This window comes from Pseudorca crassidens, chromosome 6 (assembly GCF_039906515.1).
Source record: "Pseudorca crassidens isolate mPseCra1 chromosome 6, mPseCra1.hap1, whole genome shotgun sequence".
Classification (NCBI taxonomy): Eukaryota; Metazoa; Chordata; class Mammalia; order Artiodactyla; family Delphinidae; genus Pseudorca; species Pseudorca crassidens.
In genome coordinates, this window is record NC_090301.1 from 12,982,264 (window position 1) to 13,006,993 (window position 24,730).

At 39.2% G+C, this 24,730-nt stretch overlaps 1 protein-coding gene across 3 annotated transcripts in view; it reads right to left on the bottom strand.

The window, feature by feature from the left end:
• The window catches only part of NYAP2 (neuronal tyrosine-phosphorylated phosphoinositide-3-kinase adaptor 2), a 263,310-nt gene that overhangs the window by 89,106 nt on the left and 149,474 nt on the right, over positions 1-24,730 (bottom strand). For all 3 annotated transcript variants that reach the window (XM_067740380.1, XM_067740379.1, XM_067740381.1), the window contains one exon: positions 20,259-21,353. In XM_067740380.1, the coding sequence (XP_067596481.1) occupies positions 20,259-21,353 (1,095 nt within the window). The remainder of the gene's footprint in view (positions 1-20,258; positions 21,354-24,730) is intronic.

Consider the following 24,730-nt stretch of genomic DNA (forward strand, 5'->3'; position numbering starts at 1 on the left):
TCCTCCTACTGTCCCAGTCACAGTAATACTGAATAGAGACTGGCATAGTACAAAGATGTCTGGATTTAATTATTTGGGAAACTTGACCCTGGTAATGGTTCTGCCATCATACAGGTGACACTTGTGTATGTTGTTTTACTTTCTCTGCTTCTGTGTACTCATGTCTAAAGGGATTTCGACCATAGCATCTCTAAGATGCTTTTTGGATCTGAAATTCTATGGAAAAAAAAGAAGAGGCCCAAACTTAAAATCTTACACTCTTTCCTCAGTTTAAAGTGAAATGGGATTCATGTGCACCTAAATACATTACAGAAATGTTATTTGATGAAAGTGGCCCACTACTGAAGGACAGTGTTCTTAAAACTATAATTTTGGCCTGCTTTAAAGGGATTTTCAAACTAATGATAGCTTAGCATAGGACAGAAGAGGAGTGGTTTTACATACAAAATAGCCTTAGGTGCTGCTGACAACACGAACAATCACACAGCCAAAATGCAGAAGAAATGATGTCAAGTCCGAGGAGAAGTAACAATGGCATGCGCAGAATAAAGAAACCATGGCTATAATTCTGAGTTGCCCTTTTGTGAGATATTCAAGAGGACGTGGCTTTATGAGCAGAAGCACTGCTTACTAAGGCCATTGGGAGAAAGTAGACCAATTATCTACTGGAGGCAAGGAATCCAAATTAACTTTTTCTTCTATAGGAAACAAAAATGTGGAATTCTATTGATGCCTTTACCATTTGTTTCTATCTATTTTTTAAATGGTTATGTCAGAATAACCCTTCGAACAATAGGAAAGAAAGAATGACTAGCAAGATCCATGTAATACTCTTGTTACCAGACATATAAAGATTGGGAGGACTTCTGTAATGTAGAACATTTTTATGTGTCCTCAAGACTGAGTTAATGTGCACAGGAAATTACTATTAGACGTTTGGGATCAAAACTGAAGTTCCGGGGTTTCCCTGCTGGCGCAGTGGTTGAGAGTCCGCCTGCCGATGCAGGGGACACGGATTCGTGCCCCGGTCCGGGAGGATCCCACATGCCGCGGAGCGGCTGGGCCCGTGAGCCATGGCCGCTCAGCCTGCGCGTCTGGAGCCTGGGCTCCGCAACGGGAGAGGCCACGACAGTGAGAGGCCCGCGTACTGTAAAAAAAAAACAAAAAAAACAAAAATACTGAAGTTCCTGTTGCATGGGTTATTGCCACATTTTTACAGAAATGGCCTGGATGTTGTTGGAGGATATAAAATCAGTACTGATAATGCAGTGCATGGATTCATATCAGCAATTTGGAAACCAAGTGCAGAGGATTCATACCTCTTAATGCCACCATCTGGGAAGTCCCAGCCACAGCATTTTACAGTGTAAACGGAGTCGTCTTTGCGTTATGAGACCCTGAGTGCCAGTTCGGACTTACCTCCTAATTAACTGTGAGGCCTTGAGCAAATCACTTTTGCCTTCTGAGCCTTTATTTGCTTATCTGTAAATGAGGCACCTGGGCTCAAGGATCGTCAGGTTTAGGATTCTGTTGATAAGTACCAGAACACATTCTATCCTGGAGGTTTCTGTCCTAACATGTCGGAAACTCTTGGAGAGACTTCAGAAAGTATCCATGCCTGGACCACAATTAAATTAGATCACTGAGGGTGGGGCTGAGACACTAATCATTTTTAAAAGCTCCCCAAGAGTTTCTAAAGTAAAGCTGGGGTACAAAACCACTGTTCTATAATTAATGGAATTTTTTTTAGCAATATTTAACATACTTTTCATTATTCTTTTTGTAGACTGGCACGGTCCTTTATTTCCCCAGTTTTCCCTGTTTTAGCTAAAAGCATTTTAATTATCCTTCTTTACCCAAGAGAAAGGAAAAAGAGCCGGAAAAAAAGACACGAATCTATTTTATATTTATTAGAATTCTTTGAAAAAAATTTTGTAGGTGGAGGAGAAAAATATTTGATCCCATCAAGTTTTAAGATGATCCCCATCATATTTTCTTCTTTCTTTATTCCTTCCTTCCTTCCTTCCTTCCTCCCTCCCTCCCTCCCTTCCTCCCTCCCTCCCTCTCTCTATCTTTCTATCTTTGTTTCTTTCAGTTATGATTATTCCCCATCTTCATAAATAAGGAAAGATTGAACTGCCAAAGCTAAAAACACATAAAAGCAACCAGTGAGTGGGTGAGAATTTGTTGTTGAATTTTTATTCCTTTTCTTGACTTTTTCAGCTAGGCTGCCTTTTTTTTTTTTTTTTTTTTTTTTTTGCGGTACGCGGGCCTCTCAACTGTTGTGACTTCTCCCGTTGAGTAGCACAGGCTCCGGACGCGCAGGCTCAGCGGCCATGGCTCACGGTCCCAGCCGCTCCGCGGCATGTGGGATCTTCCCAGACCAGGGCACGAACCCATGTCCCTTGCATCGGCAGGCGGACTCTCAACCACTGCGCCACCAGGGAAGCCCTAGGCTGCCTTTTAAATGATAAGGAAACCAGCAATTTAAGGAAGATAACTAACTTATTTATATAACCCGCAATCATTAGAAGATTAAAAAGACATTGATCTAAGATAGCCAAAAAACATCATACTTACTTCTCAGTGTTGTCTGTTTTCTATGCCTATGATTTTTTTAAAAAGATCATAGTTCCCCTTTTTAATTTCTGAAGGAGAGACAAGCTTTTCCACTAGTAGGTGGGAGGTGTGTGGGTAGTTGAATATATGCACAGGTGCAATCGACTTTAATTAAGACTCAAATCATTTTAACAGGCAGATGGAAAAATGCTTCAATCTTCTTTTAAAGTAACAGAGGCATTCAGGCACTAAAAACATTAATGCATGGGAAGAAAAATATCATTTCCATTCTTCCTGAAAGGTGTAATTCTGAAAACACATTCATAAACGTTTCTGAAGCAAACACTAAATGTTAAGAAGAATAGTTTCTCCATCACAAAGGGTAATATGGATAATTAATTTCTATGAAAGTAAATGCAAAACTTAACATTGTTGAAATCACAGTTACTAATAGCCATATTTGGGGGGATTAAAGAAATCAGCTATTAAAGTTTCATAAGAAGAGCATGGCAGGAATAGTAATCCTTTTAGGGATAATATAACTGATGGCTACAGAAATGACTGCACACTGTACATTCTTGATAGTAAACCATAGATTCTTTAGATAAACACAAAGAGCGAAATGGTGTTTGGGAATTATTGTTGGATAATCTGGAATTTTTCATAGTATTCTTGGGGAAAAAATACACATGTGAATTTGAAGAAAGGAAAAAAATTGTTTGGGGATATTATCAATTAACTAGATTTGATTTTTTCCCCCAAGATGTTATTTTAAATGAAGTTAGTCAAGAAGATGAAATAAAGCTAAAAGTAAACTAGTAGAAATATATTTAAATGTTGCTAACTTAATATGTAGAGGACACTTAGGAAAGCTGAAACTCTTTTCAGATTATGTTTCTACATAACATTCTATTTGTGCTCAAGTAACTGAATCTCTTTATAGTTCAGTTTCTCTGTAATATAAAGGAGTTAACAAGAATATTTCTGAGGCCCAGCAAGTTTTTATTGAGATTCTACTGCGTGATTCATGGTTTAAAGACAGAGAGTAGGAAATCAATGATTTACTTCTCCACTTGTTCTTTTTGAAGCCAAGGAAGGTAAGATACAAAAATTCTTCTCTGGATCTTTCATGGGCAACATCATTTCATCTTTCAATCTTTCTCCCTTTCTCTTCTTTCCCTCTCTCCTTCCCTCCTTCCCTCCCTCCCTCCCTGACTCCCTTTCCTTCTATTTTATGCCAGTCTCAGCCAATCTAGTAACCAGTATTGTGGTTGGACCAGCTCTTGTGGTTCTTATTACGATTGCAAGATTTCCTCAGCAATAACCATCAGGAAACTTTGGAAAATAAAAAAAGGTTTGTTACTCACAGGCTCTGGAAAGCACACGGCACCGCACAGAGGGAGAAGGAGTACGTACGGGCCTGGGGTTGAGGGTGAGGGCCTGTGGTTTTGTGGGCTCACTCTTTATTGGTGAATTTAAAACATAGCAGCACTCCTGGGCATATATCAGGGGAAAAACATGGTTCATAAGGATACATGCACCCCAGTGTTCACTGCAGCGCTGTTTACAATAGCCGAGACATGGAAGCAACCTAACTGTCCATTGATAGATGAATGGATAAAGAAGATATAGTATATATATAAAATGGAATATCACTCAGCCATTAAAAAGAATGAAATAATGCCATTTGCAGCAACATGGAAAGACCTGGAGATTACCACACTAAGTAAGGCAGACAGAGAGAGGCAAACATCATGATACCGCTTATGTGCCGAATCTAAAGAAAATGATACAAATGAACTTATTTACATAACAGAAACAGATTCACAGACTTAGAGAACAAACTTATGGTTACTGGAGGGGGTGGGGAGGGATAGATTGGGAGTTTGGGATTGACATGTACACACTACTATATTTAAAATAGATAACCCACAGGGACCCACTGTGTGCTACAGGGAACTCTGCTCAGTATTCTGTAATAACCTAAATGGGAAAAGAATTTGAAGAAGAATAGATATATGTATATGTATAACTGAATCACCTTGCTGTACACCTGAAACTAACACAACATTGTAAATCAACTATACTCCAACAAAAATTTTTTAAAAAATGAAATGATATTAAAAAGTTTTTTAAATCTACAAACTAAAAAAAATAAGAAATGAAACACAGCAAGAGGAATTTGAAGCCCGGAAAGAGAAAAAACAAGTGGGTCCAAATGGTCAGTTATGAAATTAACCAAGAACTCTAAAACAAAGGAGCTTGGTGGGGGCAGGGCTGGCACTACGGCTACGCAAGGCAGCCATCTTTGAAGCGGATGCCTCTGCCGTCAAAGCTTAAGTCAGACTCCCGTCCCCTCTTTTCAACTCTCGTCATCACCTTTTCTTCACACTCTTTCACATAAACACACATATGAAGCAGGTACAAACTGTTTAATCACAAAGTACCTCAGGAACAGAGGTGTTTCTTTTTCATTTCTTGTGAATTAAATTAAAAAAAAAAAAAAAAAAAGCAGAAACGAAACCTGGATGTTATTCCTTATTTCTGATGTTAACCAATACTCTTTATTACTCTGATCTCTTGTTTCATAAGTTATCTGGTAGCGGACTTCTTTGTGGTAAAAGCAATCTGAATGATGAATAAGGCCTCAGAGAATTCCGATATCCATTGATCTGGGTTAGGCTCATGGGTTAAAAGAGGGGAAGGAAATAAAGCAAAAAGAAAAGGGGTAGCAGGAGGATGAGGACAGAGCAGTATTTGCAACACTAGATTCTTTTGTATGCCTCCAACAAAAACCACGTGTCTCCTGAGGGTCACCAGACCCAGTCCACTGGAGTGAATCCAGAATGCCCAGGCTCTTGTGAGCTTCGGAACCTAAGGAACTGTTGTGACGTGGGCCAGGAGAGCCAGAATGGTACAATGCAGAGGCAAGGGAGAGAGAAGGCATTTTTGTAAAATGCCAAGTTCTAAATCTGCCTGTCTCCTTTACTATCGATATTTATGCCTTTGTACCAATGTGTTTTGAATTGCCAAGTCTACCCCCAGAAGGTGCCCTCTCCATTAATATATGGACCTCTCGTCTTCATTTGAATTATTAGGTTTTATTGCTCGACACTTCAAAATAAAGATTCTAGCACCTGGAATAGTGCCTGGCACAGAGCAGGTATTTTATAAACATTCACTGAATGAATGAAAGACTGAACGAATGCATATACATGGTTAAAACACTTATGCATTAATAGCATCAAAAAGAATAAAATACTTAGGAATAAACTTAACCAAGGAAGTAAAAAACGTGCACGCTGAACATTACTTCTTCCATCAATTTCACCAGCTCTCCCCACTCTAGCTTAGTATTCCGGAATTTAGTGTGAGGCCAACCCTCCACTTCCATCAGGTTGCACAGCAAGTCCTTATGTGGTTGTATGTTAACCCTTGACAGGAACTTATCTGATCTTTAATAGGAGCCCCTCTCCAGATGGAGACCCAGTGTGCTCTACCATACCCTGAGGACTATTGATCCTCTGACAAGCTGGTTTTGATTCCTGTTCCTATTTCGTGCCTTACAATTCAGATCCCTAACATACAAGTCTTCAAAAAGTTTTGCTATATACCCTAGGTTCTTACTTTCAAAACTGGACCTTATTCTGGTGGTTTCAACTTTTCCTTTTGGTGGATTATATTTGAGTGCAAGTGGGTGCCTTTTAGGCCTTTCTTTCCCTTCCTCGGTCCCAGACCTAGGGGTTTCTGTTCATTTGAAGCCACTACAGATGTAACTGACCCAGGAGCTCACAATCTCCCAGGGGCACAAAATGCAGGTCTGGCTTCACTTCTCTGGCTCAATAGCTTCCACGGTCTTCTCTATTCTTAGAAGAACTTTTAAAATTAATAAAGAAAGAAAGAACGCTGAAGCCCAAGGAAACATACATTTCACACAACACAGATTATGAGCTGGCCTCCTTAAATGTCAGCTACGCATGAGTCTCTCTAAGTCAACCATTGATTTCACATGGAAGTAGGTCAGGACTGCTTTTAACTGGAGAAGCCTCACGCTGCAGGTTTCATTTAACTATGTGGACGGAATATTAAAAATTGATGTGCAAAGCAGACCTCTGCTTAATTAGCATCTGGATAAAGTCTTTACTAGGAAAGCCATGGAAGTTAATAAAAAATGAGAAAATTGACAATGAAGTCTTTCAACAGCTATTTTTGTGTCTGTAGCCTTTTATTTATGCAAAGTATATGGATGGTCACTTCATGCCTTGCCTATTTATGCCAGTTAATCTGTATTTAGGAGGCTGGCATTCTTCCTCTATCTGGGGTTGCACACGCTTTTATACAAAATTTGAGTGTTTCTTGTTGCTTTTTTCTGATGTTGCATTTTTTCAAATGCTAAACTTCAAATCTGTTTGCATGTTGACTAACCACTTTAAAAGGAAAAGAGATTCCATTTGAATCTGCTTAGAAATGACACTTCACAAATCATCCTTTTAACGGTCCCCCATCTACATACTAAATATTTTTTTTATCTTAAGCACTTTGGATCTTAGGCTTCTACCTAATTCATTGGTTAATACTTATACCTTTTTTGGAAGCAAACATTTTATTTTAAAAGATACATTTGTAAACAGAAAAAGAAAAAAACATTCATTACATTTGAAAAACACATCAACAGCCAGTTATATTGCATTTTTTCCTTTGCTGATAAATCATCTTTGACAATCATCTTGCCATGTTGCCTGGCCCTTTGTACAATGAGGATGGGCTCTTTGTTCTCAGAGCTGCTCTTTATAGGGTCAGGGAAACTGTGCTCTCTCAGGTGTGATGTCTCTCCACCCTCCAGGCTTAGATATCATCCAGCAACCCAGAAACAGCCTGCCTCCTGAGGGGACATTCTGCCTAGCGCTTTATGCTCCTCGCAGGTAGGGGACGATCCGCTTAAGATGTCAGATCCTTTACCCAAGCCTAACCGAAAAGAGTTGTGCGAACAGTATGGACTCCCTGAAAATTTAATGCATTTTTTACCTTACTGCATTTTTTAAAATAAAATATTTATTCTTTCCCCAGATATCTAAAAATCACACAATCACCTCTTATAGTTACATAGCCATTTATATTTTACAAAGTCTTTTCCTGAACCCAATTTTCTTCATTTTACACAACAATACTCTGAGGTGAATATGAAAAAACTGATACTTGGGGAGTTTGACTTGCCCTAAAAGTGAAGCTGTTCAGTGACAAATCCATCTATCGACCCTACGATATTTGATTTCTGTGTCTTTTCTATTCATTTATATCAGGTGACCCCCCCAATCTACCTTCCATTATAATGATATTTTTTTAAGCTGGTCAAACAAAGGAATTTTAAAAATAGAAAATAGAGATGAAATAGAAATAGAAATGAAAATAGAAATAGAAATGAAGATACTGTCTAATATTCCTTATCATCTTCTAGAAGTTAGACAGTATATGGGCTCCACTCAGTACCATGTATAATCTAGCTGATAGTTTTCTATCTACAATGTAATATCTTAATACTGTTTCCATAACCATTTACTGAAAATCTATACTATGCTATTTTTCATGCTCCCTACTCTTATTCTTTTATAAAATATTTAGATTAGATTATAAGTACTTCCTTTCATTTTCCTTGCTGAATGCTACCTGGTTTTATCAATCAGTAACAGGACTGATTTCCTGACTATTTTATGTATATAAAAATCATCTGAACCTGGGTTCTCCATTGATATTCCTTGGAGCAGTTGGTTCCTAAGTACTTTAACTACTGTTGACCTTGGCATCCTATGCAGAACTCAGATTATTATCAATACCTAGTAATCACGGTAATTCTATTGGACTTGGCTATTAAAAAAATGTTAGCGGTGGAAAAATCAGTAAATCCAAAAATATAAGTTGGTTGTGTAAAATACAGTCATAGAAACCATGGGTACTTAAATAAAATATATAGTCTTTGCTTTCAAAAATGTACCGTTCAATTGTGGAGGTTGGGTACACATTCATTCAATTTAACCAGTCACTTGATCATTCAAGGAACACTTACTGAACATGTTCTCTGTGCCAGAAAAACGTGCTAGTTGTTGGGGGAAAAAAAATAAAAGACTTACTACTGTGTCCTGACCATTTAGTTGGAAAGACAAACAGGTAAATGCTAATCACAGCACTATGTCAGTCACGTGTCCAAAGAACTTTTTTATGTAAATAGAGGAGCAGAGTTCCCCAAAAAGGAAGCAGAAGGGACAAAGTTCAAAAAGGAGTGTTAATAAGGATATCACAATGCATGAGAACCAAGAGAAACGTCTTCAGATGGAGGAATCAACAATGTCTAATGTTTTGTGATGTTTCCTCTTCCAAGAGAGGAAAAGGAAAGGGCCAGAGACCAGTTAGGAAGCCCTACGTGACTCTGGACTGAGCAGAAGAGGTTGAAGCCAGGTTGTAGGAAATTAAAGCTGGGACAGGAGACATGAAATGGAGGCAGCAGGCAAACACTCACTTGAAGGGTTTGGCCATAAAAAGGAAGTGGAGAATCATGGCTGGGTGTAGAGTCAAGAATTTTTTTTTCTGAAACATCAATGGACAATTTTATTATCATTTATATTTAGTGATCATAAATAAAGCATGGTTTAGAAGCCAAAGTGAGTTCTGCAGGCTTCAAGTGAGATTATCACTCAACCACAGAAGGACCACTCTGAGGCAATGTTTTAATTTCTTAGGTTTGAAATTTCTCTTAGACAAAAGCTCAGTCAAGTTTCTTTGACAATAGCTTGCCTCATTTTGACATAGCTCTCTTGTTAATCACAGCTAAGTGGTTAATAACGTATTAATCAGAGAATGAAAGAGGTAACTTTGAGATTCAGAATGTGAACCTGAATGTAGAGAGAATAATACTTTGCTTCAGCTCTGATCCTTCTGTTGGGGGCTGCTAACATCTAAATTCTGTCCCAGCTTCTGAGTTCTTGGAAATCTAGATTTCTTATTTGTGTTATGGGAACAAAACCCACATTTGAATTCTCCACCCATAGCAATGTGTGTGGATCTATGGTTGGACAACACACGGATGCCCCCAATCTCTACTTTCTGACTCTTTCTGTTGTTTTTCTATCCTTTTTCTTTCTTGACTTAATTATATCAGTTCCATCTGTAACAAGGGAATAGATGCAAAAAATTTCAAGTGATATTTTATTGAATGTAACTGCAACCTGACCAGAAGAAAAGGTAGGGGAAAGTATTCTTTCTACCTTCACTTGTCAGAAGACTATTACAGACTTTTGCATTTGAAATTTTTCCTTTAATTTCAGCTGTTCTGGGTATACCTGGCTAGGCAGGATATTCTGCTTCAAAATCCATGTTACTAACCCTCCTTCCTCCCCTCTTAGATTCTTTACAGTATTTTTCCTCCTTTCATTTGGGAATAGCAATAGCCCAGATTCTTCAGCTGATTGGTTATTCTACCAGGAGTGGAACGTTTAATTAACCTAGCTCCCATCAACTAACAATAAAGAGTTGGCTTCAACTGAGAAACACCATGCACCACTAAAGACACTTCACTAAATTCATAATTGCCATCCATTTCCTGAATTCCGAAAACTGATGTTTTTGAAAATTAAAAAGTTTTTCAAGTATTTTATAACTTAAACCCATTTTTACCTGGAAACACATGCATTTAAGACCACCAGTTACATAGTAATAGCTCTCTGGATTTCTGCAGTGCTTTTTCACCAAGGAGGTTAAATGACTTGAATGTGTTCTTATTCTCTTGACTATCTGAGTTCAATAATGCACAATGTTAAACAGTAGAATTCCTTCTTTAAAATGTTAGTCTCCATTATTTCTTCTGAAAAAAATGCATCTTTCTATCTCCAAATGTTGAGAAATGACCAATTTTCTCAGCTATTCGTTTGTTCAGGAACTGGTGACAATTTAACATCTACAAAATGGTCCACATTTAAATGCTTTATGGCTATATTCTTTATATCCTTCCCCTAATAAATCTGCCTAGAATGAAATGGGCATTCTTTTAAATAGGACATTTAAGAACAAAAGCAATGAATTCAGCATTCAGCATAGTTCCTTTTTTGGCTGAATGATTATATTGATTTCAGTGTAGAATTTTCTAAGTTGTAGGATCCGACTTTTTTTTTTATTTAATAGTCAAACATTTCTCTTATGGCTTTTGTTTCCTCAAGTGCAATAGCCCTCTCAAGTCACTATGCCTATCAATTCAACAAATTCAGTAAATACTTACCACGTATCAACTTTGCGGAAGACTGCATTGAACCAAGTGCTACATGAAAAAAATGATGAAAAGATATGGCCCTCGATCTCCCTAGCCATATGTCTTAATGGGGAATAAGACAGAGAAAAAAAACCTCTACAGTAGGTCAGGATAAGACACACACCATTACAGATGTATAAAGTGCTCCCAGAGTTTGAAGGAGAGATTATCTGTAAACAACAGCACAAAACAACTCGATGAAGAAGGAGGTGGAATATAAACGGGGATCCAAGCTTTAGACTTTGTTTTATGGAGTTACTGGGGAAGTCCTTTCAGCAAGGGAGAGCAAGGTCAGACAGAAAGCTTCAGAAACAGGAAATGGCCATTTGTTTGGGGATCTACAGCTCATTCGGTAATCCAAAGATGTATCAAACAACAGAGAAGGAAGAGATTCACAGTTTGAGCACTTAATATTCTCATCTGAAAAGTGAGAAAACTACGGCATTAAGAGATGAACTGACTTATCCAAAGTCTCAAAGCTTCTAAATGGTTGAGCCAAGATGAAAAGCATCTCTTGTGATATCCAGGCCCTGTCCAAACCTTCTAGATCATATTAAAATGTAGGACAAATGCAAGGAACTATGATATGACTGATAGGAACCTCTTATACCTATTATTTAATTACTCATAGATGTCAAACTGTTGGAAACACATGATGTCAAATACAAATCAGAAATTGAATTTCCTGTTTGAGGTAATTCAACAGAAGAAAAAGAAATCAGCCCTAGTATATTGAATACAAACTGAGGAAATCTTGGTTTTAAAAAAAATAGACTAGTGTAGCTTTATGTCTGAATTGAAAATGTTTCTGAATTATTTCAATCTAAAGCAGGGAGGTTCTTCTTAATGGAGAAAATTGCTGATTAAATTGCTGACGAGAAATTGCACTTAAAGATTCAGCAGCCAGAGAATATAAACACAGGGGATAAACACGTCTGCCTGCATCAATCAAAGACAGCTGCAGTCTACCCCGAGAAAGGTGAGCAATTATTTATGAAATTATGTCTTCTTCAGTGATTCTATGTTGCAATCCTAAGAGAAATTGAATGAGGAAAGCAGACAATGTCATGGTCCCAATTAACTAAGGAGTCACATGCATTTTCAAAATCAAGGGATTTTACTTATACACTATTTAACCTCATCATCCTAAAAAAATTTTTTAGCTTTAAAAAATAATAGTTAAATAGGCCAGCATGATCTTGAAGCACTGTGTATGTGTGTGTGTGTGTGTGTGGTGTGTGTGTGTGTTTTAAAGATGGGCGTCTGATTCTGCCAAGTACACACTAACACAAATCTAAAGAGACAAGAGGTGATGCCAAGAAGCATTTTGCATAGGGCTCTTTTGGAGCTTTTGTTGTTTTACTAGATCAGCTTCTAGGTTAGTGATGCTAGGGCTCTCATTGCCTTTGGGCACTGGCTGATTTTTTATTTTTTTCTTAGGCACGGAGTGTTTTTTTCTCTTGGGGTAGCCCTGGGCCACCAAGACACTGCTTAATTATGGACAAGATTCAAGGATCTGTGGACAAAAGCCCTATATCCCTGGAGGATGAATCATCTATTTGGTAGCTCAGTATTGCAAACCTCTCAGACCAAAGGAATGTGCCCATACATCCTTAAGTTATGCTTAAAAGCATTAGGAACACTCACAGTCTCTTTGCCCAGGTCATTTAATTGTGAGGCCCACTGGGCAGACCACATGCCTTCAGAGGCAGCTCAGAAGCCTGAGGTCCAGAAAAGTCCCCTCGCAGTGACTAGGATATTCCAAAGTGAATTTTGGAGGGTTCTGAAAAGGATTTCCAGCCCCTTCCTAAGTTGATGACAACCACTAAGTGGTCCATGCTATTTAGGTACAGATCCAGGTTTCTTTGATCCAGCAGGTATCTCTGGGAGTGATAACAGTATGAGCCATTAGAGTTTTTGATGGTAACTGGTATATTTTAATGGCAATTGGGAGGGGAAAGAAATTAGGGAGACTAGTCAAGTATAGATAAAGTATCATTAAGACCAGAAACTCTGAAGCCAAATAAACTGGGTTCAAGTCTCAGATTTACTCCCTATGTGACCCTGGGTAAGCTCTGCCTCAGTTTTTCCCACCTTTAAAATAGCAGCGTTAATATCACCTGCTTCCACGTATTGCTATGGGGGTGGAATACAAGCAAAATGCTTAGAACCGTGTCTGGCAGAGAGTAAATGGCATAAAAGTAAGTATTGATATATGCTCCTATTGTTATGGAAGCATTCTGAAGGAAAAGCTTGGGGCTGCATTCTTTCCCCAGGACCTTACCACTACTTCTTGGATGAATTCCACTCTGGGCTTAGTTAGACTTGAAATTGTTTCTGAGGTAAACCTGTCTGAGACAGAAGCATTTTCCAAGAACCTCATCACCTCATTGCCCCATTAGCATTGTCAGCTCTAACTACTGAGATCCTTGGCCCAGACATGACAGTCAGACCTCCTCCTTGCTTTCATCATTCCTTCCAGCATCCCACAAGGAAGACTCCCATTCTCTTGTATTGCTCTCCTACATCGGCTAGATCATGGGGCTGGGTATCCTCTCTAAAGAGCACGCCCTTGTTCTGCATCATGGCTCTATCTGAAGGCTCCGCCCTGCTCTGGCTAGCCCTACCACTTAAATGACCTGGACCCATCTAAACAGACCTCTGGGGTAAAAACTGCTGTTGGCCTGAGTCTCGAGTTCCCCTGCCTGTCTGAAGAACAGAAACAACTCCTGTCTGAAATAGTTCTTAGCAGTGGTTCTCAGATCGAAGTGTTGAGAAATTCTGATGAAGTAAATAACACAGACCTAGATGAAGGTTATAAGTAAGAACAAGAATGGACATTATTCACACATTGCCCACCGTGTGATACAATGTTAAACTCTCAAGGTCTCCAGAAGAATCTTGAGGTAGTGAAATACTTCTCCCTGCTGATCCAACCAGACGACCCTGACGGTTTATTTGCAAGTTGCCAACTAATCAGTAGCTTACTTAAGGAAAGGAAAACAACATTCACTCATTTCAAGTTATCTGAGTTTTACTTTTTCCCCTTCCTCTTCTTTCTCTTATACAAATTCTGTTTTTGACTTTGTTAGATGAAAGCAATGTGTTATAGGTTTCTCTTGCACACAAGTAAATGGTGTTGCTAATATTTAGCAGTATACCCCTGAGTTACTGTTAGATAATAGGCATAAATACTACTGGGGATTGTCCTTAAAAAGTCATGACCCCAGGTCCAACCTCCAGGATTTCTCACTGAACAGGTCAATCTCTGATAAAGCCCAGGAATCTGTATTTTTAACAATAGGCAGGTGAATATAATGCAGGAGGTCCTTTGCCTGCTGTGGTTTGATTTTTTTGGTTTTTAAACTTTTTTTTTTGGCTGCATTGGATCTTTGTTGCTGCCCGTGGGCTTTCTCTAGTAGAGGCTAGCGAGTGGGAGCTATTCTTCGCTGTGGTGCGCAGGCTTCTCATTGCAGTGGCTTCTCTTGTTGCGGAGCACAGGCTCTAGGTGCGCGGGCTCAGTAGTTGTGGTGCTCGGACTCAGTTGCTCTGGGACATGTTGGATCTTCCCCGACCAGAGCTCGAACCCTTATCCCCTGCATTGGCAGGCAGATTCTTAACCACTGCGCCACCAGGGAAGCCCCGCCCACTCTGCTTTGAGTGACCCAAGGATGTTCCCTGGAGCATGCCCCCAGCGTCCTGGCCTGAGAGCATCCTCATAACCCAGGTGTAGGCTCAATTTTCCTTCTGAGCTACTAGAAGGAGTCTTGCTAAGGCAGAAACCAGTCTGAGGCCACAGTGTGGGGCTCTGAGCAGGAAGGCAAGCAATAAACAGCAGGAAAAGAACCTGACAAGAGTCATGGTTTTATTTAAGAAATTTAGCAGAACCTATAGGCCTTGGTCTTGCCAGGAAACCTCCTTGTCATACCCTCTGAGATCGCTTCAGTTATTCTGGGTGTAGCTCAACTCCTAAATGCCTTTGAAGGATCTGTGTGTTCCAGAGGTTCAATGTCCTGCCTCCCCCCAACTCTGGCCAGGTGGCTTCTAGTCACCACACACCCAGAAGTTCTGTTCAAATTCAACATGCTTGGAGGTGGGCAGTCACAGGCTGAAGGCTCACCCATTCCCCACAGCAAATGAAAGATCCAGACTCCTGGGTTCTCTTCCCTGCCCATCCCCTTTGCTTCTCTGTCCTACCCACTCCTTGTCAGTTTCTGCTTTCATAGGAATAAAAAGGAGAGAAAATAAAGTCCTTAGCTAGTGCGGTTGCTAGATTTTACTGAAAAAACTTACTTTCAATAGGCTAAACAAAAAGTGTAAGTTCTCCTAAAATAAAGTAACATTCGCTCCATGTTTCCCAGGACAGCTTAGTTCTTGGGAAGTGAACATCCCTGACCATCTCAGACATGAATCCAAGAACTTCATCCAAGACTTAGTAAATGGATTCAAGTGGCATTTGGAAGTCAAGGTCACAAAGTCCCTAACCTGAAGCCACACACTTGAGATAGATGAGAGGCTCCGCAGACAAGTTTGGGTATCTGGTTTCTTGGTCCACAACTGATTAATGGTGTGATAATACAATACAATAAGGAAAAGCATGAAAGGAGGATAGGAAAGAAGGGGAGGGTGCATCAATAGAGCTACCTGGAAGAAAGAGACGAGGCAGGAAAACCACGAGAAACAGACAGAAGAATTTAAGTGAACTTAAATGGTAGATCTGCAGAGGGTTAGTCAGCTATACAACCTCAAATAGCCCTCCTGAGGACACCCCAGTATCACAGTTAATCTATCAATGCTGCCCTGCTACTAAAGATGACAGGACAATCATAGCCACCCCTGTGTGAGGCCTCCCCTATTCAGGTCACCTTGATGGACACTTCTTGTGCGTTAGCACATAGCACACACACAGTGATGATCACAACGGTGACCCTGAATCATAAAGACGGCTAAGAGATATTAGCATACCCTTCCTTTTTCCTAAAAGTGGGATACTATAAACATACAGAAATGTGTTTTAAGAGATTTCCTTGCAAAATCATTGTTTTTTCAATTTAAAATCATTTTTTAATTAAATTGGTAAGAGTAAGTTGGATCAGTTGCTTCACCAGCAATGCCTAATATTTTAGGCATCGCTAGACCTCAAGTTACATGAAAACTGAGACAGGTATGTGTGTGAGGGCATGGAGGGCATGCGGTAATTTTTTGGTTTTATTTTGTTTGTTTGATGGTTCTTTTGGGTTGTTGTCTTTGTGTCTGGTTTTTTTTGCTGCTGTTGTTTCTTAAGAAAGTGAATGGAAAGGCAAAGTTTACATCTGATTCCCAACTGTGTTTCATCAGTCCTATAGGACACATTTCTATCTATAATTGTAAAAATGTAACATAGCATCTCAAAGTCTTAAATAGGAGCCTTTTTAAAGGGCTGAAAGATTTAACAGCAGAAAATTGTGTATCTCCATTAATGTGGACTATTATTGAGTATGATGAAGGTCTTTGGCAATGCCAACCCACAATTTATATATATATATATATATATATATATATATATATATATATATATGGCAATACCAGATGAGTGAGCTTGCATCTCTTTTTTCCTTTGATCCTTCTTTGGCCCTACTGTGTTTTGGTGCTTCTTCTCTGGTTCTCTGTGTACCTTTGTATGTGCTTCATATGTTGGCACCTATACTTGTTTACATGTCCATTTGACCTTACGTGTGCATTGTGTGTGTGTGTGTATTTTTCTTGGTGCCTCAGTTTTTTAATTAGTCTTTTCTCTTTGATGTTTCATGTTTCTTTCTTTTTTTAATTTTCTCTTTACATTTTTCCACTTTTAACTTTTCTATCACATTCTCTCTCTCAAGTATATTATAACATTTAATTATATCCTTCATTATGCCTTGTATATTTTCATAGAAACATACATTCATGCATTTATATTAAATAGAGGCTAAACTTTATTTTTAAAATATTTCTTATCTGACGGGATGAAAGAGTTTTTTCTCACTTGGTTCTGGCTAATAATTTCTATGATTCATGGCTCTTGATTTATAATTTCATGGCCCATCATGAAATCTTTAGGTATTCTAAAGATTCCAATCAAAGGATATAGAAAATAAAAATGTGTAAAAGGAAGATAAAAATTATAGGTAGAAAATTATCATTTGAGTCTCCAAATTCACCACAAAACATATTTGTACTTCACCTACTTCTCATATAGACACAGAAATTTACAGCAATACAAGTTAATCACTTCTTACATGCCTTATGTCCTCTATCTCTCTGCACAAATTTAAAAAATATTAATAATAATCAATTCAAATAAATTTATTATCATTAGTATACTCATATACAGTTAAACAACATAATAATGTCACATCAACTAGGAAAAATATGCTTCCTAGAACAATTAATATGGAGGCTGTATTTAGAAAATGGTGAAGCAAAATGAAATTGATTCATGGTCTACCACTATTGTCTTATTTTATCTCTTTCCTATTTTGCAATCCCCATCAATAATTATAAGCCTTTAAGATATGAAATTATTTAATTAGGTGTAGCTTTTATAGGTTATTAAAAATAAACGTTGAAGGGATAAATTTTATTTGACATAGGTTTTTCAATTAAAGTGGAAATATTATATTTGCTTTGAATTGAATACCAGAAAACTCGAAAAATTGACATTTCCAGTAAACCTAGAGGGGTATGGAGCACAGAAATACCAGTCTTACTTTTATCTCTGAAATGTAAAAAAAAATGCCAAATGTGACTCAGGGGTCATGAATGTTATACTACTTCCTATCACTTATCTTGTCCCTTGTCCCTTTGTTATCAGCAGGTATCTACGAATCCTGTCTGTCCAGAGTGAAGCGGACAGTTGTATCACTGAGTGTACTGCAGCAGTAATTGTAGGTTAACTTTCAATTATCAACAATTTTGGATCTACATTTTGGATTACAGGAAGATTCTGAGAGCCCCTATGATTTTGTCAACATCAGATAGTGTTCTTCTATTTTCTTCCAGAGTCAAAAGTAAATGGCATTGGATTATTCATTAGAAACACTATGTGCATTTTTCCTCCCTTCCATTTGTGTAAAGTAAAATATTGGAATTCATGTAACCCAGGGCATGACCTTCCTCTGAAGGGTTGATACACAGTTAATAGCCCATGGGAAGGAATTTAATCCTTGGATCCCTAAAAAGCTATAAAGAGCCTAGATCACTTCTCCATGTACAAGCTTGGTTTTAGAAGCACACAAAGCTCATTTTGGAGTCGAATGGAGAAGTCTGTGACATATAGCACATAGAGTGATTCTAACAGATGGATTTTTCTTGAAATAACTTCATTAGTTAATCACTTTTTTTTACATATACTTTTTCTAGCTAACTGGTATAGCTGCCAGCTGGAGCTGCTAAGAATCCTCCAAAGAAACTGGTAGGTAGGGAGAATATTGGCTAATTTCACCAATTCTTGGATGAAACTTCTACTAATTTCATACTAACCATCACGTATTTTGAGAGTAAAATCTTTTCCTTTATTTTTTTTTCAACTTTTTCCAAAAACCTTACTTATCTGTGTTTAAACCAAATCAATCATATGGAAAAAACTTTCAATTTTAATAAATTGTCTAGATCAGAGTTTCCCATACTTGACACTATTGACATTGTGGATGAGATAATCCTTTTTTTTTTCTGTTCTTTGCTTTTGTTTTTTTTAATTTTTGTAGCAGGTTGTCCTGTGCATTGTAGGCTGTTGAGGAGCATCCCTGGTCTCTACCCACTTGATGTCAGTAGCATCCCCAGTTGTGACAACCAAAGATGTCTCCAGACATTACTGAATGTCCCTGGGGGCAAAATCACCCCAGCTGAGAACCACCACTCTAGAAATAGGAGGTTCCTAGTTTTAATTCAATTTTTTAAATAATTTAAAAAATATTTTAGTGTATTCATGTATGTATTTAATTCAAGATATGTCTAAAATATGAGAAGTTTTTGCCTTTCAGTCAGGTAAATGAAATGTTTTTATTGGGGAGGGAGGGAGTAGAATTATTGAAGTGGTTAATGCTTTCATAAATCTCTCTGGTTAAAGAGAAAAAAAGACAAGATAAATGGCTCTCAACTACCAATGAATATTAATTATCTAAGGAGTGTCATCATCATCTTCATCAGACATGTTGAAGAGTTCTTTTCCTTTAAAGAAGGTCCTCAATGTAACTGTACGAGTAGAATAATAAAATCCTGTGGTGGGATCATTTGAGATGTAAGTGATTAATTTTCAGCTTAGATGCCCTAAGGCATTTTTAAATAAAGGAAAGCAGTGTAATTTAATGAAATGAACATTGAGAAAACTGGGATCTGTTTTGACTTTACGGTATCATTAGGCAGTGATTTGGGGCTCACAAAAGGATTAGCCATTCAGATAGAGACATTCCCTGGCCTTTGAAATTCAGGGGTAAATATAATGTTCCCCTCCTACTTATGACTTAGTGATCTTTCTGTAATTTATATATTGATGGATATAGGAAGAGTACCATGGGAATAAGATGCTAATTACCAAGGGTTTTAAAAGGGAAATAGTGAGCCTATTCTAGTTTAGCAGGAAAGTAAGAATGTAACAACACGAAGTATGTGGAAAGAATCATTCATTGTTTTTTAAAAAAGTAATGATTCTATTCGAATTGCTTTCTTTGCAGCAAAGGCTTTCTAATACAGATTTGCTCAAGCAGGCTCTTAATACAAGATAATTTTAACACTTAACCAATTCCATGTTTGAATGTATAATTTCCCCCCCCAAATCGAGACATGTACCTAAAAATTTTATAGTGATCTGTTTTCTTTGTTAGATTTCCCACAGCCCCTGAAGAATTTAGATCTTACACTTTATTTTAAATTTAAAACTGATTCTTTTTAATATGTTATATTGTGCAGACCATCACTTTTCGTCCTCTCAGAATGCATTATCTCCTATTTTTTTTTTGGTGTCTTAAAAGTATGACGCAAATCTATTACTTTACAATTCTAGAAGGCAGAAGTCTGAAATGGGTTTCACTTGCCTAAAATGAAGCCTGTAGGCCGGGCTGCCATTCCTTCTGAAGGCTCTAGGGGAGCATCTGTTCCCTTGACTATTCAATCTTCTAGAGGTTTCCTGATTTCTTGGCTCATGGCCCCCTCCTCCATCTTCAAAACCCGGAGGGGCAGCATCTTCATCTCTCTGACTCAGACTGCCCTGCCTCTGTCTTTCACTTTTAAGGACCCATGAGACCGCACTGTTTCCTTGGATATGGCAAAAGCAAAATCACACATCTTCGGATTTCAGCTCAAAGGACCAAATATCACTACTACGTGCCTTATCTGTACATCATGGGGTTCACTGCCCTCAAGTCACAAACGAAAGCGTCTGTGCACTTACTTTCTGCAGGTTCTTTAGGGCGGCGGCCGCTGGACGACTTCCTCAGCAGGCTGCGTCCCGAGGTAAAGAGGCTGGTTAGTTCCTCCAAAGGACTCGTGGGTGTTCTGGACCGGGAACCGCTCGGAGCCGACCCGTAGGTATTGACCGAGGCATTGACCATCTTGCTCCCATCTTGCGACACCGGTCTGGGGGTCAAATGAGGCACTGATGGAGAGCTCCTGGAGAGGCTGCCTGAATGCACGGCATCGTAGGGCGGGGGCCTTTTGAGGCTGAGCGGGGTCAGGGACCTGCCCATGCTAACGGGTGACGGAGAGGCAGAGTGACTTTTGGGGTAGCCGTGGGGAGACTGCGTTCGGTATAGAGTGGAAGGCGGGGGAGGGGACGAGGAGAGAACCGAGGCAGCAGGAACGGGTCCCAGGGCTCCTGCCTGGTCTTTCTCCAGTTTAGGGTGGCCGGAGGCCTGGGACGGCAAGGAGGATGGTGACGCCCCGGCTTGCTGTTTCATATAAGACACGTTTTCCAACACAGGAAGCTTTGTGACCTCCAGGGGGGTGAGCGGAGACTCATCAGAGTTGGGGGAGCACTGCACAGGGGCCGGGGGGAACACCAGCAGCGGGGGTCTATGAGAAAGCAGGTTGGGAAAGGGCGGAGGAATGTCACAGAGCAAACCCTTCGGGGTACATGGCACTGAGGACTTGGCCGAGTCCAAGTCAGGCACCGTGGGAGTAGCACACTGCGAAGAACAACTGTGATGGTCAAGGTCACACTTTGAGTCTTGACCTAAGTCGTCAAAAATGGGGTATTTCATTTCTTCGTAGACGGCCTCACTCTGGTCGTCGTCGTCTTTCCGGAAGTCTCTGAGAATGTTCCCCACCATCTCAATATACACGGGTTCCTCCTCCTCGGGGCCCCCTGAGGGGCTGCTGACCTGGGAGAGGGAGGGGTCCCGAGGGAGTGAGGTCCTCCGGGGCACGTGCTTCTTGACATATGTTTCGTCAAAAGAAGTGCTGAGCTGAGTGTTTGGATTCCGTTTTGGTTTTGGAGGAGGAATCTTCTTTGAATATTCATCACTGTGGGGTCTTGGCTTCGCTGACACTAAAAGAAGAAGGAGAAAAAAAAAACATAAAACAGATGAGTACAATAGGAAAGCTTTCAAATATGACTTTCAGGTGGATTTACTGCCTAAACATTGGAGGGGAGGGGTAATGCTGCGTTTCAAGCTGGAGACGTAGACTACAAATCCAACAAAAGTCAAACATTTCCATATTTAGAAAAATATGATGCAAGAACAGTAGTAATATGTATCTTCAAACTAATATAAATAATCCAACACGGATAAATGCATTAAGACCAGGACTTACTCATCCCTCTGTCTTAGAATTCCTAAATAGAAACTTCAGATGACACAATTGCATAAAAACAATCACACAGTTCATAAAAATCAACTTCTAAGAATTCAGCAACAAAGAAACTTAGGGGAAAAAATCTAGAGTTTCTATTAGTACAAATGGTTACAAAAATACCATGGGGACTGAGCCCTTTAAATGATGTGGCTATTACACATGATCACATCTTGCTTTTATTTGGGGTAAAAATGTTCCAGCCTGCTAGACTTAATCTCTGTCTTGGTTCAGATAAATAACTTTTATACAGATGGGTCTGATTCTTCAGGGGAAATTGATGTGAACATTTTATGAGGCTAGACAAGTTAATCTCCAAATCTCCAGGTATTGTTGATTATGGTGTATTTGTTTTAGTTCATAAGATCTCTTATGATATCCCAAATGCTGTCTTGGAATGAATTTATTGCCCTGACACATCAGAACCCCCTAGAGAGTTTTACAAGAGAATAATAATCCAGGGAATGATGTGTAAGCTGCAAGAATAACTTCTGGAAACTCACAACAGATATGCATACAAGTACACCCCACAGCCCCCCTTGTAATGGAACATAAACTTCTGACTCCATCTAGTAGGTTGGAACAGGCTGGCAACGTGTCTGTGACTGCAATCAATTGTTTAGCATGCAGGGAAAGTACTGGAGTCTTGATATTATCTCATTGTGCTGATATATGATTACAATGATTATCATTTTTATGCAATGTGGCAGAATGTAGTTGCTTGTGGTAAGTGGTAGCGTATAATGTAAGTTGACGGTATAGCTTATGGTGTACACCTATGAGAAAAGAACAGGCTTCTCTACAATTTGCAGCTTGAAGGGAGGGGAGGTCTCAAGGCACAAACCAGGAAACACCCCAAATTTTCTGGGTTTTTTTTTCAACTAGCAAAACTTATGACATAGGAGCTTTTCTAAAACTTACTATTGGAGAAGCAAGTGCTTAAAGATTAGTTAGGTGGCTGCTTTATGCATCAATCATGCCTTCAGAGAAAGAGAACCCATCAAATATTCTAGCAGTGGCTTATCTTTTGCTTCTCTAGGTCATTCCTGCTTTCAAATATTCTACTCCATTGTACCCATGGTGATGGTTTCACTCACTACAATCAAGCAGCTTGTTGAAGGGAAGTTTCTTAATGTATGTCGACTTTTCCTTAACTTACAATAGGAAAAAACTAGATGCCATTTTACAGGGGGACGATACAGCAGTAGAGACTTTTAGTGTCAAAAGGGAAAAGCCTAGGGACATAATGGAATGAAAACTATCCAGATAATTCTTTAGGCGGGACCCAAAGTGACCAATAGCTCTTCTCTATATCTCCTACCGGTCATACATGTTTATTGGTTTTGAAATCTACCATGCATGTTAATTTTCATATGATTCAAATAGATCATCAGACTACATACAAAAATTGGAGCCCAAATAAAGTAAACCCATAAATTAATGAGTGAGATTGACTTAGAACTGGAGGGACTTTGAAAGAGCCAGGACTTAGAACAAAAGTCCATCCAGATTACTCTTCTGAAGCTTGTTTCCTGCCATGCTCCACCTCAGTGTGTCATCCTAGGCTAAGTAACTCACACTCTAGGAATATCTGCCACTGACTATTGAGTTCTAGGAGCTGGATGGTGTGAGAAGTAGCAAGGTGTTCTGTAAATGGAGAGTTAACCAAAAGCTAGGAATGAATGTGTGTCCATGAGATGGATAACTTCATTATATGCTTAAAATCATACTTAGAATAAGATTTTCATTTTTCTCTGGTTCCTAAATTATAATTCACTGCCGTTTTCTTTGACCCTTCCCTAAACATAGACTTGGGTTGTTGTACGGACAGAAATAACAGGACAGGCAGAGCCCAAGCCTAGGTAGAAACACTGCATTGAGGGAAGACCATAACCCAGGATTCCCGGGAAGCTAGAGATCAGTGGTAGAGCTGAGAGTGACATGATATTCAGGGAAGCAGCAGCCTCTTCCCTGGAACCAACATCCCTCTTCCCACATAGACTGGAAGGTGGCCTTTGGAATAAGCAAGACCAAAGTCTGGGTTGCGCTCAGAATATGCAACTTTGTTTGCCAAAAGATCAGAAAAAAATGAAATAAAGTCCCGCCATATCTATGAAATGTGGAAGAAAGAAAAAGGTTCTATTCTAGAACACAACATAGTTAGAATTAAGGTAACTATTCATTATGAAGAAATTGTGATAATTTATTTGAACTGTTAGGACAACTTCAGTACCAAACCAAGTACAGGTATTATCTGACGAGTGGGATTAAGTATAATATGTGACTCTTATGATGACTCTGAGGTAATCGAAATTGACAGTTGCTATGGACTGAACTGTGTCCCCTCCACAAATTCATATGTTGAAGTCCTAACCCCCAATGTGATGTTATTTGGAGGTAGATCCTTTGAGAGATAATTGGGTCATGAGGTCATGAGGGCTGGGTCCTCATGATGGATGAGATTAGTGCCCTTATAAGAGGAGTCACTGGGGTATCTTCGTTGTCTTATTCCCTCCACCACGTGAGGACATAGTGAGAAGGTTGCCATCTGCAAGGCAGTAAGAGAATTCTCCCCAGAAACTGACTATGTTGGCACCTTGATCTTGGACTTCTGGCCTCAAGAACTATGAGAAAATATATGTCTGTTGTTTAAGCCACCCAGTCTGTGGAATTTTGTTATGTCAGCTTGAGATGACATAGACAAGAGAATACTGATTGAGCCCTATGTAAAGACCCTATAAAGCTAACTCCTGAGCACCCACTTTTTCATCCTCTGGCACTGTAATACTTTAATAAGCTTTGCTACTTGAAGAATTAATTTAACTCTTTCCCAGTCTTTTCAATGTAACCAGCACCTTCCCTTGCCCGGTACCTCCTCACCCCTGAAGCCACATCACAGAAAGCATATTACAGCTGAATACAGAGATGCTGATCCCAGGTACACCCAGGAGCATCCTTCCACCACACTGCCTGTTATTCTGATTCTTCTTAATCTGATGCTCCAACTTCTGATTTGTGCCAAGGCACGTGCCATATTATTTAATTAGACCCATTTTCTAGATGCTCTTTGTT